This window comes from Rhineura floridana, chromosome 1 (assembly GCF_030035675.1).
Source record: "Rhineura floridana isolate rRhiFlo1 chromosome 1, rRhiFlo1.hap2, whole genome shotgun sequence".
NCBI classification, from domain to species: Eukaryota; Metazoa; Chordata; class Lepidosauria; order Squamata; family Rhineuridae; genus Rhineura; species Rhineura floridana.
In genome coordinates this window covers 136,688,247-136,705,044 of record NC_084480.1, presented here as the reverse complement: position 1 = coordinate 136,705,044, position 16,798 = coordinate 136,688,247, and the positions used below count along the sequence as shown (strand labels likewise).

General features: G+C 42.8%; 1 protein-coding gene across 3 annotated transcripts in view; it reads left to right on the top strand.

The window, feature by feature from the left end:
• SLC44A1 (solute carrier family 44 member 1) overlaps positions 1-16,798 on the top strand; it is a 130,181-nt gene that overhangs the window by 28,169 nt on the left and 85,214 nt on the right. For all 3 annotated transcript variants that reach the window (XM_061633159.1, XM_061633143.1, XM_061633151.1), the window contains 2 exons: positions 13,999-14,088; positions 16,526-16,668. In XM_061633159.1, coding sequence (XP_061489143.1) covers positions 13,999-14,088; positions 16,526-16,668 — 233 coding nt within the window. The remainder of the gene's footprint in view (positions 1-13,998; positions 14,089-16,525; positions 16,669-16,798) is intronic.

The window sequence follows — 16,798 nt, the reverse complement described above, 5'->3', positions numbered from 1 at the left end:
TCTCCTAAAAGCTGTGCTATAAATAGATTCCCTTTATAAATATATTCTCTTTATGTGGATAGATATTTTTTGTACACGTTGAAATGTTAAATGTAGCTATACAAATTGAAAACTTTTTTCTTTGCTTTTCAAAGAATGTAGGTGTATTCTGTCCCTTACTGACTGTAGCCCTATTCAGACACGCACAAGCATGTGAGGGCTCAAACTAGAGAGAGGGGTGAAGGTGCACATGCTGGCCTCACCTACTCCACCCTCAGCTTTCCCATGCATAAGAACATAAGAACATAAGAAGAGCCTGCTGGATCAGGCCAGTGGCCCATCTAGGCCAGCATCCTGTTCTCACAGTGGTCAACCAGGTGCCTGGGGGAAGCCTGCAAGCAGGACCCGAGTGCAAGAACTCTCTCCCCTCCTGAGGCTTCCGGCAACTGGTTTTCAGAAGCATGCTGCCTCTGACTAGGGTGGCAGAGCACAGCCATCATGGCTAGTAGCCATTGAGCCACTGAGCAGAATGATCTGAAGAGAGTTTGTAAGCATGTTTGTCTAAATGTGCTTAGAAGCCTCGCTACAATCAGGACCTCTGTGATAATATTGCAGTGTCATAGAACCCCAAAACTTACTTACCTTCCTACCTACTTACCTAAGAGTTTTGCATTTCTATAGTTTAGCTTCATTGTGGGGTTACTAGAAGGCAATTTGAGTCCAGCTTTCCAGGCTGTAGTTGATAACCAATTTTGTGATTTTATATTATACATTTGAAGCATCAGTCTTATTTTTTTATTGGAACACATTTCTTCAAATTGCTTGAGATTGATGTTGGGTGTCAAAAGTATCTGCCATGTCCAGTAATTTTGCCCATAGGACAGCAGAACTTTGGAAGCTCATGTAGACATCTTAGTTTGCTTTGTCAAATTCTTCTTTCTAGTGCATTTGTTTTCATGCCAATCTATCTTGTTTTGCTAAAAAAACTAATTCTTTGAGGAATGATTCCCGTCGCTTGCATAGTAAGTGTTGGATTCTTAAGCAGCTATAGAGTATTCTTATAATTTAAGTGAAACTAACAGTCTTAACTAATTCTTCCATAAGAAAGGGAGGTTGATCTGCAAATTTATTAATGGAAAAGGGGCTTCATACCCTTATGTTGTTATCTCCTTGTTCAATTTTGCTCGCTGTTTGAAACATGCAAAATTGATTCTTTCAGAAAATGATATTTTAGAAACTGCCCCACCACAAAAATTGATTGTGTTGTGTTTATACTTTGGCATCCCTCCTCATTTTGCATTTAACTGTTCTTTAATGTTATTTGTATTCTCTTGTTTATGTTCTGTTCCACTCTGTGATTTTTTTTTCATGCCTGTGGCCCACTAATTTTTCTGGTGTCCCCACCCACTTCTATTCTTCATACATTTTTGGGATTCAATTCCTGCTTTTGTGAAGGGAGGGGGAAATATTAGCAGCATCTTTGACAACTGTGATAAGTTTCCAAAGTGCTATCTCCACTCTTTACTATGCAGTTTCAGTAATCTCGCTGTTAGAATGCTTTATTGATCTATCTGTCTTCTGTATCTACATTTTGGGTCCAGTAAGTACTTTGCTTATTAATATGATGGTAATTATTCTCTTATTTCTACCTTCTGTAACTGATAATAGGTAGTTTAAAAGTGATGATTTAAGAACTTTAACCTGCAAGTTCTCTTTCTAACTTAATCCCTAAGTGTTTATCAAGGGAAAACAATTAAAAGGAAGACTAAAAATATATTGGCATTCTTTGTGCTATATATCCCAGTGTGTAGAACAACTGTGAGAGCAAGCATCTGTGCTGAGAACCATGTTGCTATTTATTTTGTACACACAAATCACTCCCATTTCTGGTACATTTGCCGAGAACAAAAAAGAGTAACCCTAGTGTAAATCCAATGGCTAAAATGCACATTCACACTAGGCTCCACTTAAAACTTTGGAGAATGTGGAATATATAGCTCGTAAGAGTGTGCCTGGAATAAAGAAATGTGTCTGCATGTGCAGCTGGCATATGATTGTGGCACTTGTGTAGCAGAAAAAGATGGAGACATTAAGATTAAAGCTGATTAAACAGCGTTTTAGCTACATACTTCAGCCATATTTTATTTTAAATACTTATATGCTGCCTAATTACAGAAGTTCTCAAAGTGGCTTACAACATATAGCAACAATAAAAATAGATGTTCATGTCTCTCAAGGGGCAGGAATTCCTCACCCGGGCTGCCAGTTATGTTTCTCATAGCTCCTGGTAGCAGATGCAGGAGGCACAAGGGAAAAGGACAAAGATGTTTACAAGCTTCCCTTCCCCCAACCCTCAGATGTTCCAAATGATGCTGTGCTGCTAAATCTCTGGGCCATGGCAAGCAGGGGATGTAAGGGTTATCTTCGGATGGCACTTCCACACCCAGACTGCTGCTGAGGTCTTGTGGTTCCCCCAGTTTGTCTAATGGGTTATAACAGCCACCTATCTTTTCACAATTCCTAGATACCTCTGATATGCACAAGTGATCTCCTGTTTTTCCCGGCTGACTCACCCACATAGCCCACATTGGGTTATCAGCCTCCTCTAGCCCAGGCAGGAAATCTCTCTTGTTGATTTGAATGCTCCTCCTCCTATCCCTCTCAGCGTCTCCTCAGTGTCAGTTTCCTGCCAGTCCAATTAGACGTCTCCTGGCTTCCTGGTAGGCTTTAGTTGGTGTTTTCCCCTCAGGTGTTTCTCTATTATCTTATCTGTATTCAGACTTTATTCCCTCAAACTCGAATTCTCCTCCCTCCCACACCATCGCTTCTATCCCACACCTTTCCCCAAGGATCAGATCAAGGCTCACAACATGACTCAACAAATAGAACAGCTCCTATCAGCAGGAGCGGTAGAGCCAGTTCCAGAGGGAAAGGAGGGGATGAGGCTTTATTTATTTATTTATTGCCTTTGTATACTGCCCCATAGCTGAAGCTCTACTCCCACCTGTCTCTGGTCCTCAAAAAAGCAGGGGTGCTTGGGCAGTTTTAAACCTTTGAACACTCAGTCAGTATGTTCTATACAGGACGTTCTGGATGGAAATGTTAAAGTCCATCACGGAGGTATGGCAGTTATGGGACTTCATTGCTTCCATAGACCTCAAGGAGACTTCTTTACCAGCCCTAGTTTTTCCAGACCATTGCAAATTTCTCCGCTTTGCTTATGCGCATAGACAATTTCAGTACAAGGCCCTTTGGTCTTGCTTCAACACCTCGAGTTTTCACCAAGCCCATGATAGCATTGGTGACATAACTCAGGCAACAGGAAATACACAAGACGACCTTTTGATCAGGTCCCCATCACTACTTCAGGCACAAAGTGATATTCAGCAAACTCTGCTTTGTCTGAGGAGTCACGGATTCCTCATCACTGCCTGTAAGAGTCATCGGATCCACCTAGGAGCCTTGATGGACACCTCCACAGGGATTATTACCCCTGCACTAGACTCATAGCCAAGATCCAGGCCTCAGTCCAATCTCTCATAGTACACAGATTCACAGACCTGATCAACCTACAACATGTACCTGGCCTCCTAATCCCTTGTATGAACCTAATTCCGTGGGCCTAAGCTCATACCAGACAGCTACAGTGGCTTCTGCTTCCCCACTTGGATGCAATTGCAGTCAAAATGGACAAGTCGATCTTGCTGCCTGCAGCTCTCAGACAATCTCTCCAGTGGTTGTTGCCTCTCAGACATCTTCTGAAAGGAGTTCCACTCCTTTTCCCCCAGCGAATTCTGGTCATAACATAAATTGGTTGGAGCTCAGGGCAGCGGCCCTTGCCCTCAAACACTTCAGGCACATACTCCGTCACAAACACATATTAGTCTTCACCGACAACATTGCAACCAAATGTCATTTCAACAAACGAAGATTCAGACCTCACCCAGCCAGCAGGGCATCACAAAATGAGCAGAACCCAATTTGGCCTCTCTGACAGCACAACGCATCACAGGGGCACCCGAGGGAATGCACTCTCGGCAACAGAGCATTTGAACTGTTTCAAGTCCATCTGCAGTATCTAGTCCTCAATTTCTTTGCATCTTATCTCAAGACCCCTCGCTTTTACTCAGGGTGCCAGATTTGAGGAGTAGAAGAGACAGATGCGCTCAACCCTCTGTGGCCTCAAGCATTCCGCTTTGCCTTTCCTCCGGCTCATGTTCTTGTGAAGGTACTTCAACAGGTCAGGCTAGAACAGTCAGAGAACATTCGGGGTCCTCAACGGCCCAGGAGGCCGTGGTTGTCTGAAATCCTACATCTAGTATTATCTTCTCCACTACCATACCATCTCTCCACAGAACTTCTCACGCAGCTTCCAACAATAATCCAGATCTCGGATGGCTCAACTAAGCTGCGTGGAGACTGACTGGCAGATTTGCTGCTAAGCGAGCAGGCATATTCAGTAAGCAGGCATCTACTAACAGGATTTATGAGGCAACGTGGAAAGCCTTTCTCAGTTGGTGCAATAAACAAAAACAAAAACAAAAAACATGGACTTTAAGAAGCTGGTGATTCCAGTCACTTTATGTCTTTTCAAGGATGGCTTAGACCAGCCTTTCCCAACTAGTGGGCCACCAGATGTTGTTGGACCACAATTCCCATCTTTCCTGGCCATTGGCAATGCTGGCTGAGGCTGATGGGAGTTGTGGTCCAACAACATCTGGTGGCCTGCTAGTTGGGAAAGGCTGGCTTAGACCAACAGCGTAAGCGCAATTCCTTGAAGTGTCATCTAACGGCTCTGTCATCAGTTTGTTCCAGGCCTGGATGAGTGGCGCTGTCAGGCCACCCACATGTTAAACATTTTTTACGAGGGGTAACTACTTTCTCCTCTCATGATTCACAGGTTTCCTTCATGGAACCTAAACAAGGGGCTCAACGCCCTTACTAGACATTAATACTAGATGCAAAGAAAGTCACAGTTTTGGTGGCTATTATTGCAGCCAGGAGAGTGGCAGAACTCAGTGCTCTGTCCATCCAGCTGATCTCTGCATTTTTTCATACAGACAAAGTAGTATTCAGGACAGACACACCTTATATTCCTACAGCCCTTCTGTCTTTCAGAGGTCTGAGGAACTGATCCCCCCTTTCTTTTCCCCTAGCCATCACTTTAATCTGAACAGTTATGGCACAAATTTGGATTTGACGTGGGCACACCATTTGCCATGCTCACTGGGGCTGATGGGAATTGTAGTTGAAAGCATCTGGAGGACATCAGTTTTGGGGAAGGCTGATCTACAGCTAGATTTTATGTCTTGCCTTTATGGGGTTGGGAAATTGGAATCATATGAAGCTTCTTGTTCTGGTGAGGAACTCTTTCACCTGCCACCACCATCTGAGGCATGATTGGTGCAATATGTGAGGGTGCTTTTTATGTGGGAGCACCCTATATGTTCACCTCTCTGCCCCCTCCAGCTTTCGTTTGAAGCGTATCTACCTCCTCCAGCTGGCGTTTGAAGGCATTTCTTTTCCAATAGGCTTCTGATTTTATTGTTTAGATTGTGATGCTTGTCTTTTAATTCTGGCTCTTTTGGTTTGGTTTTATGTTTCAGTTTTGTTTCTTTTATTTTTTATTTAACAGAATTTATATATCACTTTAATGTAAAGACTTCGAAGCGGTTTACAAAACCCTTTCTTTTCTTGCATTCTTGCATTTTAATTGATGGCAATATTTTTTCCCCTGTGTTTTTGTTAATCGCTTTGAACTCCTTTTAAGGGAAAATGTAGGAGAAAGATTTTATTATAATTAAATAAGTAAAAGTCACAGTGTTCCATCCCTTTGCAAAATGGAAGGAAGGGCTTTGGTTGAAGTTTTCTGTAACTCATATATGTTTATATGTATTACAGTACAGCTAAGATCAAGTGTAAATGTTATTAATGTACAGAAGAAGCTGTGTTTATATATGTTAGTAATTGGATATTCAATTCAATTCAATTAAGTTCCGTAAAAATAAAGTTTTTTAAAGAATGGGGATGAAAGCAAACTATGCACCCCAGAGGATGTAGAGGACTTTTGTTTAAACAATAACCTTACTTTCAGGACCCAAGTATGATTTTGGGGGCTCATTACAAACTTTTAACATGGGCTCGTTTCCACACACGTACTGCAATCCTATCCCATCCTATACATACAGTCTCATGAAAGAAAAGTTTATATTTTAATTCTGAAATTGCACATTGCTGAAATTTTACCATGACACATCCTGGGAGATGTTCTACCATGCCTTACCCCCCTCCCCCATGCCTTTTGCTATTTTTATTTAATATATAGGCTAGAGAAGAATCCTACAAAGCTTGTTGACTATTTTGTAGTTTTTTGGTTGGTCCTAATAAAAGGTATAACCCTATCGATGTTTTTTCCTTATAGACCAACATGAATGAAAAACAAATTATCGTCTAATGCACTTTAAGCTTTATTTTTCTAGCCCTTTTTATTGCAAAATCATGAGTTAATGGTGCTTATGGTGATATTACCTATTTTTTGAAAATATAAATTTCATCTGGCAACTTTTCTCATCATCAGTTGCCATAGATACAGTCTCTATATTGAAATCATTTTCATATTGTATTTGTTCGTCTACTTCCCTAGTTAGTACATTGCCTGAGCCAGACTGCAGAAGGGCTTTGTCTGTGTTGAAAAACTGGAGTAGAGTAGGGCCCTACTTATACAGCGGGTTAGGGACCAGGCCCCTGCCATAAAGCGGAAATCGCCGTAAAGCAGAACCCATAGACTATAATGGGGCCGTCGCACGAAAATGACACGAAATTGTCGCAAAATGCTGCAAAATCGGCTTTAAAAGGTGGAATTTCCCGCCGCCTCATTAGCGGAACGCCGGAATGCGAAGCGCCGGTAAGCGGGGCCCTACTGTATTGACTGGTGGCGCTTAGCTTTTTTTAGTTTCCTTTGTTTAGCTTCTTTACGTTTCTGGCTGCCTGATTTGTATTTATAACTTGATATGGTAGGGATGTGTGCGTGTACATTTTCTACACATTTACACACTGTAAATACTGTTGCTGGGATCAATGTCTCTGGTGATTGTGGTGCACTGACTCTCCTGCCTGTGCACAAGGAACTCTGGGACTGGTGGTTCTTCATAGAGCATGTCATGTACGGAAGGACAAATCTTTCAAACTACAAGCCTGTTACCTACACATGTACAATCTCTCTGTTCTAGAGAAGGGCCTGGGCCAACAATGGTATTTTCATGGTGCTTGGTATGTTCTAATGCTGCTTCTGATTGGCTCCAGCAAATCTCACAAGACATGGACAATGGATACCTAGATACAAGGAAACAACTTTCCATAAACATTGTCAGTCATGATCTATAATTTAGTTGTTTTTTTCCTCATGGTAATGGGATTGCCTCCTGGATTTTCAGTCCCAGTAAAATGTCCCCCCCCCCCATGCTTGGGCTCTTTATACTTTTAAAGAGAATCAGTTGCACTGTGGCAACTGGCAGGGCAAACTCTGGTCTTTGTCGAGAGGAAAGGCTGAGATCACTATGGGCAGCAGGCCAGGCTTGTCAGCTGCAGCTTTTATGGTGCTTTAGTAAGGATGGGGCAAAATGAGCTGCTGCCAGATTGCAGAACGAGTAATAATAACACTTGGAGTAAAACTATGTTTTTCATAAATGAAACATTAAAAATGCTCAGATGATCATCTGCTGGAAAGTATTTTCATGTTTATTGCATACATGATTTCATTTAAGCACTTTTGATGTCTTGGGGAGTAGAGGGAATAGTGGTTAAATTGTTTGGCTTAGCAGTGTTATCTACAGCTTTAATCATACAGATGCCTTTGTCTTTGTGTGGAGTGATGAGGTTTAATGTGATGCGTCGTTGAAAATCTGTGTAAAGATCATGGGTATGGATTTAATTCAGCCATGTGACCTTTCAGCCACCTGTTTGAACCATGCCTTATCCCCCAGCCCACTAGAAAGCAATCTGTTGTCTATGAACCAAGCAAAATGAAGCTCAACACAAGGAATAGTGCAGAAGAAAGGTTGAAAATGCTAAAACCTAAATGCTTATTAAGCTTATACAATACATGGGTTGTAAAATGTGGGGGTTTAATGAGGACATTTTCATTGTTCCAGTTGCTCAGATATGCCCTACTTCATGATATTCCACTCCATTCTTCCTTCCAGCTGGTTTTTCATCCCCATCTAACAGTCAGTCAGCTTTCTGTGGTCATGGAGCACACTCAGTCCTTAGGCTTTCTCCCCTCCCTTAGGGTTTTCCCCCCTACATTTTTTTTTTGGTACATCTGCAAATATGCCTGCCGATACCTTGCCTCTGTGCTGGGGTGGTGCTGTTGGCTGCATAAGCAATGACACTCTCACCTGAACTTCAGAAAAAGATGGAAGGAGTGAGAGGGATCCAGTGTGGCATAGTGGTTAGTGTGTTGGACTAGGGCCTGGGAGACCAGGGTTCAAATCCCCACTTGACCATGAAGCTCAGTGGGTGATCTTGAACCAGTTACCATCTTTCAGCCTAACCTATCTCGCAGGGTTTTTGTGAGGATAAAATGGAGAGGAGGAGAACCATGCGCATCACCTTGAGCTCTTTGGAGAAAGGTGGGATAAAAATATAATAAAATAAATAAATTGCCCAGTGTTAGATGTCACGGTGTTCAAACAGACCAAAAGCGATGTGGACCAGGTACTTGTTCCCTTTTGTCTGTACCACTGTGTCATTGTACGCGAAGAGATCTGCAGCATTTGAAGCTAGGCAGGAGGCATTGCTAGCCAAAATCCTTGTAAACGTTTGAGTCAGGTGATAGAGAGCCAAACATGCTCCACTTCTCCTATTTTGAGACCTGCTTGCACTCATTCATTTTTGACAGCTTGTTGCTACCTTCGCCTGCCTGCTGCTTGCCTCCTGCTCTGCACACGACCTGTGACCATGGCTTTGGCTCCTGTCCTGTATTACAAACTTTACACCTCTCCTCTACTCAGGCCATCTGAAGCTTTTCTGATTGCATGACATGGCCTGCAGCATATCCTGCAATCTATAACATACAGTAACATATGAAGTGGAACTGATCCTAAAGGCTGATCTTTACCAAGAAGAGGTTGGATGGGCTGTACTCAAGGAGCTTACAATCTAAATACAGACACGAAGAAACAACAGTGGGGCGAATGGAGGCAGATGTAAATAAAAAAACCAGGATTATTTCATTTAAGCAGCCCTGTGACTTAGTCACAGAATGGTATTGGGGCTAGGGGGTTGCCTTGCAGATAATAATAGTGGAGTTGGTAATTGGGCAAGGGGAATCACAGGCAACATGGAACCATGGTGTATAGAAACAGGAGAAATAATAAATAGCATTTGCTTTTGTGAAATCATGCTTTTTGAAAAGTGAAAACTGTTGGAAAATACCATGGCTTATTGCCTGGGGTACAGTCAACAGAGAAGAGCAAGCTGATGTTCACTTAGCAAAAATCTAGTGCAATAGGTTCTTACTGAAGTTTACATTGAGGCCTGTTTTGTCAGGTATATTATATGATATGTGTATGTGAAGAATTAACTTGGGTTGGTTGGAGTAGGATTTGCATGTTTGCTGGTTCTCGCAGACCTGGAGCTAGCTGAACTACATCTTGCCTTAACACTGAAATAAAAATTAATCCTCCTACAATGCATCCACTAACACTGTCAGCCACCACTCCCATTGGAGAAGGAACTTGCTTTCTCCCTCCCTCGCTCCCATTCTGTCAGCACCTGCTGATCATCATTTGCTGATATAGGAAAAGGCTTAGGAAAATATGAAGTAAGAAATGCCAGTTCTTAAAACATCTTGATATTTTAACTGTAATGTACATAATCTCTTATCTAACATGTGGTTCTCTAATTATCTTAGTAAAGGATTTTAGAGTGTGTATGTGCATGCATGCGTAAATAATGGGAGACAGGTGGTCATGAAAGTGAAAGCCTCGTAAGGTGCTTGTTAGCTAGCAGTTCTGCAGACATATACCTTTTGGGCAGGAGGATAAAGTGATTGGGATTTATTGAAATGGGATTTGAGTTAAGATTCCAGCTCACGTATTGACTTGCCAAATGGCTTCTGGCTAGTTGGATGTGCAAATGTTGAGCATGCCCACTATTTGAGGTTCCCTTGAAGTGTGTCCTTTCCTTATGTCCGCAAAGAGCATTTTAAAAGGCAGTTTGGAACTTTGGTGTGAGTGTTACTTAAAAGGAAACATAGATAAAGCAATATATTTGAGGCATCAGAAGAATTTAAAATGCAGTTCAAACAAGTTAGATGATTGGTGTGTGCTTTTGCCTCTGAGCTGTGGTGACTCAGACCCAGTTTCTTCATCTGTAAAAGTAATAATGATCATTTGCCTTTTGATCGCTATCTGTCTCTAGAGCCTTATTTTACCTGTCTAGAGCCTTATGCAGTGGACTATAAATCTAAATAAGCTCTATTGGGGAATTTCTGTCTATCACAAATGGTATGAATTCAAAACCATGCAAGCCTACGGTGAAACAATAAAGGTTTTTTTGAGGTTGAACGTCTAAGTTTTTAAAGTGTGCTCTTTCCTGCAACTTTTTAAATTCTAATTGGAAACTATGATGCATGGCTCTGGGAAATTGCTTCTTCTAAGATTGTTTCCAAAAGCATGGGCAAATTCAGATGACTTTGAGCTCACACTCTAACTATTCATTCAGGGAGCGCCTGCCACGGATCCAAGCAAAGTTTGAGTTTTATATTGTCTATTTTTTCTCAATTTCATCTTGCTATTAAGGAAAGATAGTTAAAATCATAATGAGCCTCAATCTAAATAGTGCTGAATCGATTATGGATGTCCTGATCTAAAACCACAGCACAAGCTGTTTTCAATCTCACCCCTTTAAGCTTTGATCTCCTCAGTTACTACTTACCTAAATAGCAAAACCACCCCTGCCCTCAACTTCAAGAATGGAAAACAATTCCTTTTTATTAGTTGTATGTATCTGTTTTGTTGGTATTGTAGCTAATCCTGGGTATAGTATTTAAGGAGTTTGTTGAATAGCTTATTTGTTTTTCCTTCTTGTAAGGAAGATTACTGTGTATACAGAAGGTGTGGAAGGTTACTGAAATTGCTAATGGCTTGATTGGCCAGGCTAGTTTCCTGTTTTCTGCTCCAGCCACAGATACAGATACATAAATTAGGTCTTTTGTCCCTGCCTTCTTTTCCCTTACTGTTTTTGTATGTTCTTTTGTATGAGGAAATATCCCAGCAACAGTTGTCCAGGTCACATGTTTTAGGGTGTGAGTTAGGTGATGGTATAATCATGATATTTGTTTTTCATGCACCTTCAGGTAAGATTTAGCCTAAGAACTGATGGATGGGTTTAAAACTCATTGTGACATGTGACTCCATGGCTATGTTCACATGTAATATTTTATACAGTAGGGCCCCGCTTATCGGTGCCCTGCTTTTCGGCGTTCCGCTAATACAGCGCCAGCGGGGCAATCAGCTGGAAGGGGGACTGGAGCTCCCTGCTTTCCAGCTGATCTCCTCCTCTTCTGGCATGATCAGACTCCCACGCTTGATCTGATCTCGCCGCTACAGCTGATCTCTTCTGATCACACTTGATCTGATCACACAGGAGGAGGGGAAGATCAGCTGTAGCGATCTACAGCTGATCTCCTCCTCTGGCGTGATCAGCGGGTTAGGTTCCAGATCCCCGCTCTACAGCTGATCCACTTTTCTGTGGTTTTTGTTTTTCGGTGGGGGTCTGGAACCTAACCTGCCATATGAGCGGGGCCCTACTGTACCAGAATAGTTACATTAGGGTTTCACTACTCATGCAGTGCTTCTGATTGATCACTGATGTGCTTACTCTACCATGTGTAAAAGAATCTCTGCAGGTCAAATAGATAAGGGCAGTGGCTAAGTGAAAGAGCATCTGCTTTACATGCAGAAGATCCCATGATCAATCCCTGGCATCTCCAGATAGGTTTGGGAAAGGCCTTTGTCTGAAACCCTGGAGACCTGTTGTGAATGAGTGCAGATGGGGAGTTGCCAACCCATCACCCACAGGTGCCATGGCACCTGCAAAGACCTTCAGTGGCACCCCATCTGGTAGCCCAGATGCTGAGCTTTCATTTTTTTTAAAAAAAGTAAGTCTCTAGACCTCCTAGAAAGAAAGTTGTGGAGCAAAATGTGCAGCTACTCTTCTAATTTATATGAAATGAACAAGCCTGGCTGCTCTTGCCTGTCAGTGTTATTGGTGAATGAGTGCGGTCAGAGCTATGATTGAGAAGTACGTTTTTTGGATACTAAATGTAAATGTACTGCCTTCATGTTGATTCTGACTTATAGCGACCCTACGAATAGGGTTTTCATGAGTCTGAGAGGCAGTGACTAGCCCAAGGTCACCCAGTGCGCTTCATGGCTGTGTGGGGATTCGAACCCTGGTCTCCCAGGTCATAGTCCAACACCTTAACCACTACACTGGCTGGATACTAGGCAATAGAAATCTCTTGGGTCCTAAAGAACTGCTGTTTTGCCCTCCCTTTTAGTGCAGTTTTCTGCTTCTGACTTTTTCCCTAGTACTTGGAATTGCCATAGTTTGCCCTTCCTTTTTTCTTAGCAACCAGAACACATCTTTCCTGTGCTGGGTATCCCTGAGATCAGGTAGTACCTAGAAGTTATTTTCTGCAAATAGCGTGGGTGAATGTTAAAGAATCCCCGCCCCCAAAAAAACTTGGCAAAGAGGCTTAGGCATGTCTCCTGCTTTGCAAGAGCAAAAGATCAGCGACTAATTAAGAATTCATTGTATAATTAACTTACAGTGCAGTGGTATACATGCCTACTCAAACACAAGTCTCTTTGTTTTAATGGGGTTTACTTCTAGGTAAGTGGGTACAGGATGGCAGCCTAGGCTTTGGTTTAGGGTTACATTGGGGGAAAACAGCGTTATTGTGCCTTTAACAGCTGTATGGCAGGCAGAAATTCAACAGGTACTCCTCAAGTACATGAAAGGTTGTCACATAGAGGAGGGCCGGGAGCTCTTCTCGATCGTCCCAGAGTGCAAGACACGGAATAATGGGCTCAAGTTGCAGGAAGCCAGATTTCAACTGGACATCAGGAAAAACTTCCTAACTATTAGAACCGTACGACAATGGAATCAATTATCTAGAGAGAGGTAGTGGGCTCTCTGACACTGGAGGCATTCAAGAGGCAGCTGGACAGCCATCTGTCAGGAATGCTTTGATTTGGATTCCTGCATTGAGCAGGGGGTTGGACTTGATGGCCTTATAGGCCCCTCCAACTCTACTATTCTATGATTCTAGGTCAAACTTATTCTAATATGGAAATAAAATTATGGAAAAGTCTTCACCATTACTACTCTCTAGTTACGTGTTATGACATGCCCCTATGGCAGCTATTTTGTGACGGGTGCCCCCCAGGACCCACTCAAATTTTTAAATGTGCCCTCTGGTCCAGAAAGATTGGTGACCCCTGGAGTAGACAATACTGAGCTAAATGGAGTAGACCAATGATCTGACTTGTTATAAGGCAGCTTCCTGTGACACCTGCATTTTCAGGGGAGGCAGTTCACACATTCTGTTGATAGTTAAGTGCTGTGTGATCAAGAGAGACACAAAAACAAGAATTCAAAAAGAGATGCAAAAATATCTAAGACAACTGTACGATCTGTTTTTTATTCCCATGAAGTGATATGCATGCATGTCTGAACTGGTGTCTGGCTGTTGAGCTATTTATTGCTGCTCCTGACAATGATAAACACCATAGAAATTAATTTCCAGCTGTTGTGGGATGCTGAACCTTAGCAGCTTTAGAGCCCACCCAGCAGGAAGTCTATAACAGAAGAAGCAGCGATATTTCCATTGTCTCAGAATATTATTTCATTTTTTTGTTTTGTGCAGAACAGTCTTACTGTGACTAGTCTTGCATAACCATTGTCTTTTTCTCCTCCCCTTTCTCTCCTTGTCCCATCCCAAAATACCAGAGTTCCAAGCGAGAGTGGAAGCCTCTGGAGGATCGCAGCTGCACAGATATCCCATGGCTGTTGCTGTTCATTCTTTTTTGCATTGGCATGGTAAGTGACACAGCTCCAAAGGGGAATCAGTGCAGGTCTTTCTTTCAGGGATTGGTTTTTGACTCCTTTTCAGAAGATTCGTTTCAGGAGCAGTGTGGTATATGTATGTGGCCATGTAAAATACTACCTTGATTGGTTTCGGCACATCTCTGAGATGAGTGTATTTTAAGTATTAGACATTGCACTAGTTTTGTTTGCTGCCCTGGGCTCCTACTGGGAGGAAGGGCGGGATAAAAATTTAATAAATAACAATAATAAATAGTTCCCCTTCTGCCAACATATTCCTGCTGTAGAATGGTGACCTACTTATCTAAACACCAATTTAAAACATGCTGGCACCAACCATTTTTTCTTCTTTCCTCAACCCTTTGTTTAAGTACAATTTGTTTATTTCCTGCCTTTCCTTAAGTGCTCAAAGTAGTGTACATATCACTAACAATGTATATTTTTGTAAGCCTCATGCTTGCTGTAAGTGCTTTTGCACAGGCATGCGGTAGCTGAAGTGTTCATGGCGAGCAGAGTGGGCAGGCGACTGAAACGAGTGAACTGCACCGTGAACACTTCAGCTGCCTGCCTTGCCTGCTGCTCCTGTCGCCGCCACCACCAAGAGGGGCAGGAGGTGAGGGAGCAAGCAAAGTGGGAGAGCGATGCGGTCCAGGCAAGGCATGGAGGAACAGTCAGGACAGCCCTAGATAGCTCCTTATCAACTGCCCTGCTCTGCTGTTGCTGGCCCCCTCCACGGACAGCCTCAGCGACAGGAGGCAATAAAGAGGGAAGTGGAGGGGGAGGAGGACGGTTGCTGAGGCGCTGCCCCGGTTACTCTGCACTGTTCCGGTGCTTCCCACCTTGGCCATCCGCCTCCCTCTTCCTCGCAGAAGAAGGTCTGAAGGAGATGAGAGAAAGCCTGGCAACCTGTGGAGGGGGGGCGGAAAGAGGAGAAGCTATGGTGGAATAGGAGTCCAAGCACAATAGCAGCCACACTGGCAAGTCACAGCAGCTGGGTGCATGACCTGGACCAGCTTGCCCTGTCACAGCTGCTAAGCTTGGTGGAGGAAGGCAGGTGTGACCAGTTTGAGAGGGAAGAAGAGAGACAGGATTCAGCAGCCCAAATTTACTTCCCCCAAATAGCATCAAATAGTTCCAGTTTCTGCCTGCCCCCCCGTTGTAGTCCTCAGACACCCCTTTCCTTACTCCAGGAAGAATTGTTGTGGACATAGGAATGATCTGTTGCAAGGAAGAGTTGAGAAAAGGAGGGAGGATGAGGAAAGGGAGAATGGGGAGAAGACAAAAATGGGGGTGGGTGCAAAGGGGGAATGCAGCATAGGAGGGAGGGGGGAAGGGGAAGGCAAAAATGGTATGTGTGTGCAAAGGAGGAATGTTGAGCAGAGCAAATGCAGGGGGTTGGTGAGCACAGCAAGCAGGGGGGCAGAGCCCCCCCTAGTTAAAATATAAAGTTAAAAACCACATACCAATAAGCACAACTGCCAGCACTGTTGCAATACAATAGCCCTCTCCTGGTCATCATGCCAGAGTTAACACTTGAATATTAAAAGCTGTGGAGGAAAGGCATTTACTTGGTGACAAAAGCTGTACAAGGATGTTGCCAACTGAGACTTTTCTGTGGTCCTGGTGTAATCACAGAGGAACTTCCCTTGAGCACTCTTAATTTTTCCATCCCTAATGGAAAACTTATGGAGCAGAGCCTTTCCAGTAGTGAGGTGGTGGTACTCAAGTGATATATGGTATTTACGTGTTTAAGAATGATCACCAGCGCTTTGAATTGGGCCAAGAAGCTAATGACAGCAAGTGCAGTTTACTCAGTGTCAGTGTAACATGATTGTTGTACCTTGTACATGTCAAAAGACTGGCAGTTGAATTCTATAGTAGCTACAGTTTCTGAAGTATCTCCAGGGGGTCAGCCCCATTTAGTGTGACAGTGGTGCAATTTGGAAGTCACTAGGACAAGAATGTCACTACCGCCAGATGCTTATTCAAGAGGAAGAATCACAGCCAGTGTATTAGAAGTAACTTAACAAATGTACTTCTGGCCACCACCACTTCTGAAAACAGCCCAGATCTAAAAACTCATCCAGATCGCAAACCTATTCTAAGGAGTTTGTGACTACTCAGACCAAGATGCACTCATTGTATCTCGATTTCTCCTGCATCAGGCTCTTTTTTTTTAGTACTAAAGAAACAATGTTAATTTCACAGATTTTATGTAACTGATATGTATTCATACTATGTATGATGCTACAGTGTTCTTTTGGGCAATCTGAGTTTTCCCTCAAAATCTGAAAGAAGATGAAAGTGGAAGAGTAATCTCTATTTTATACATCTCTGAGAGGGACATATTGGAAGGATGTTGTTAAAAAGAATGGTATTTTTAATACAGTCTGCCATTGAAAGTTTCCATTCTCATCTTATTTCTTCCCAGGGTCTTATTTGTGGCTTTTCAATAGCTACTGGAGCAGCTGCAAGACTGGTTTCAGGATATGATAGTTATGGAAATATCTGTGGACAGAAGAATGTAAAAGTAGATGGAATAGACAACAGTGGCTTAGACCTCACAGAAAAGAAGTGAGTATGTGGTCCAAGTACTACTACAGTTTGAATAACTGATGAATATCAGCCACCCTGGGCTCCTTCTGGGAGGAAGGGCAGGAGATAGATAGATAGACAGACAGACAGATAATACTAGAACTCGTGG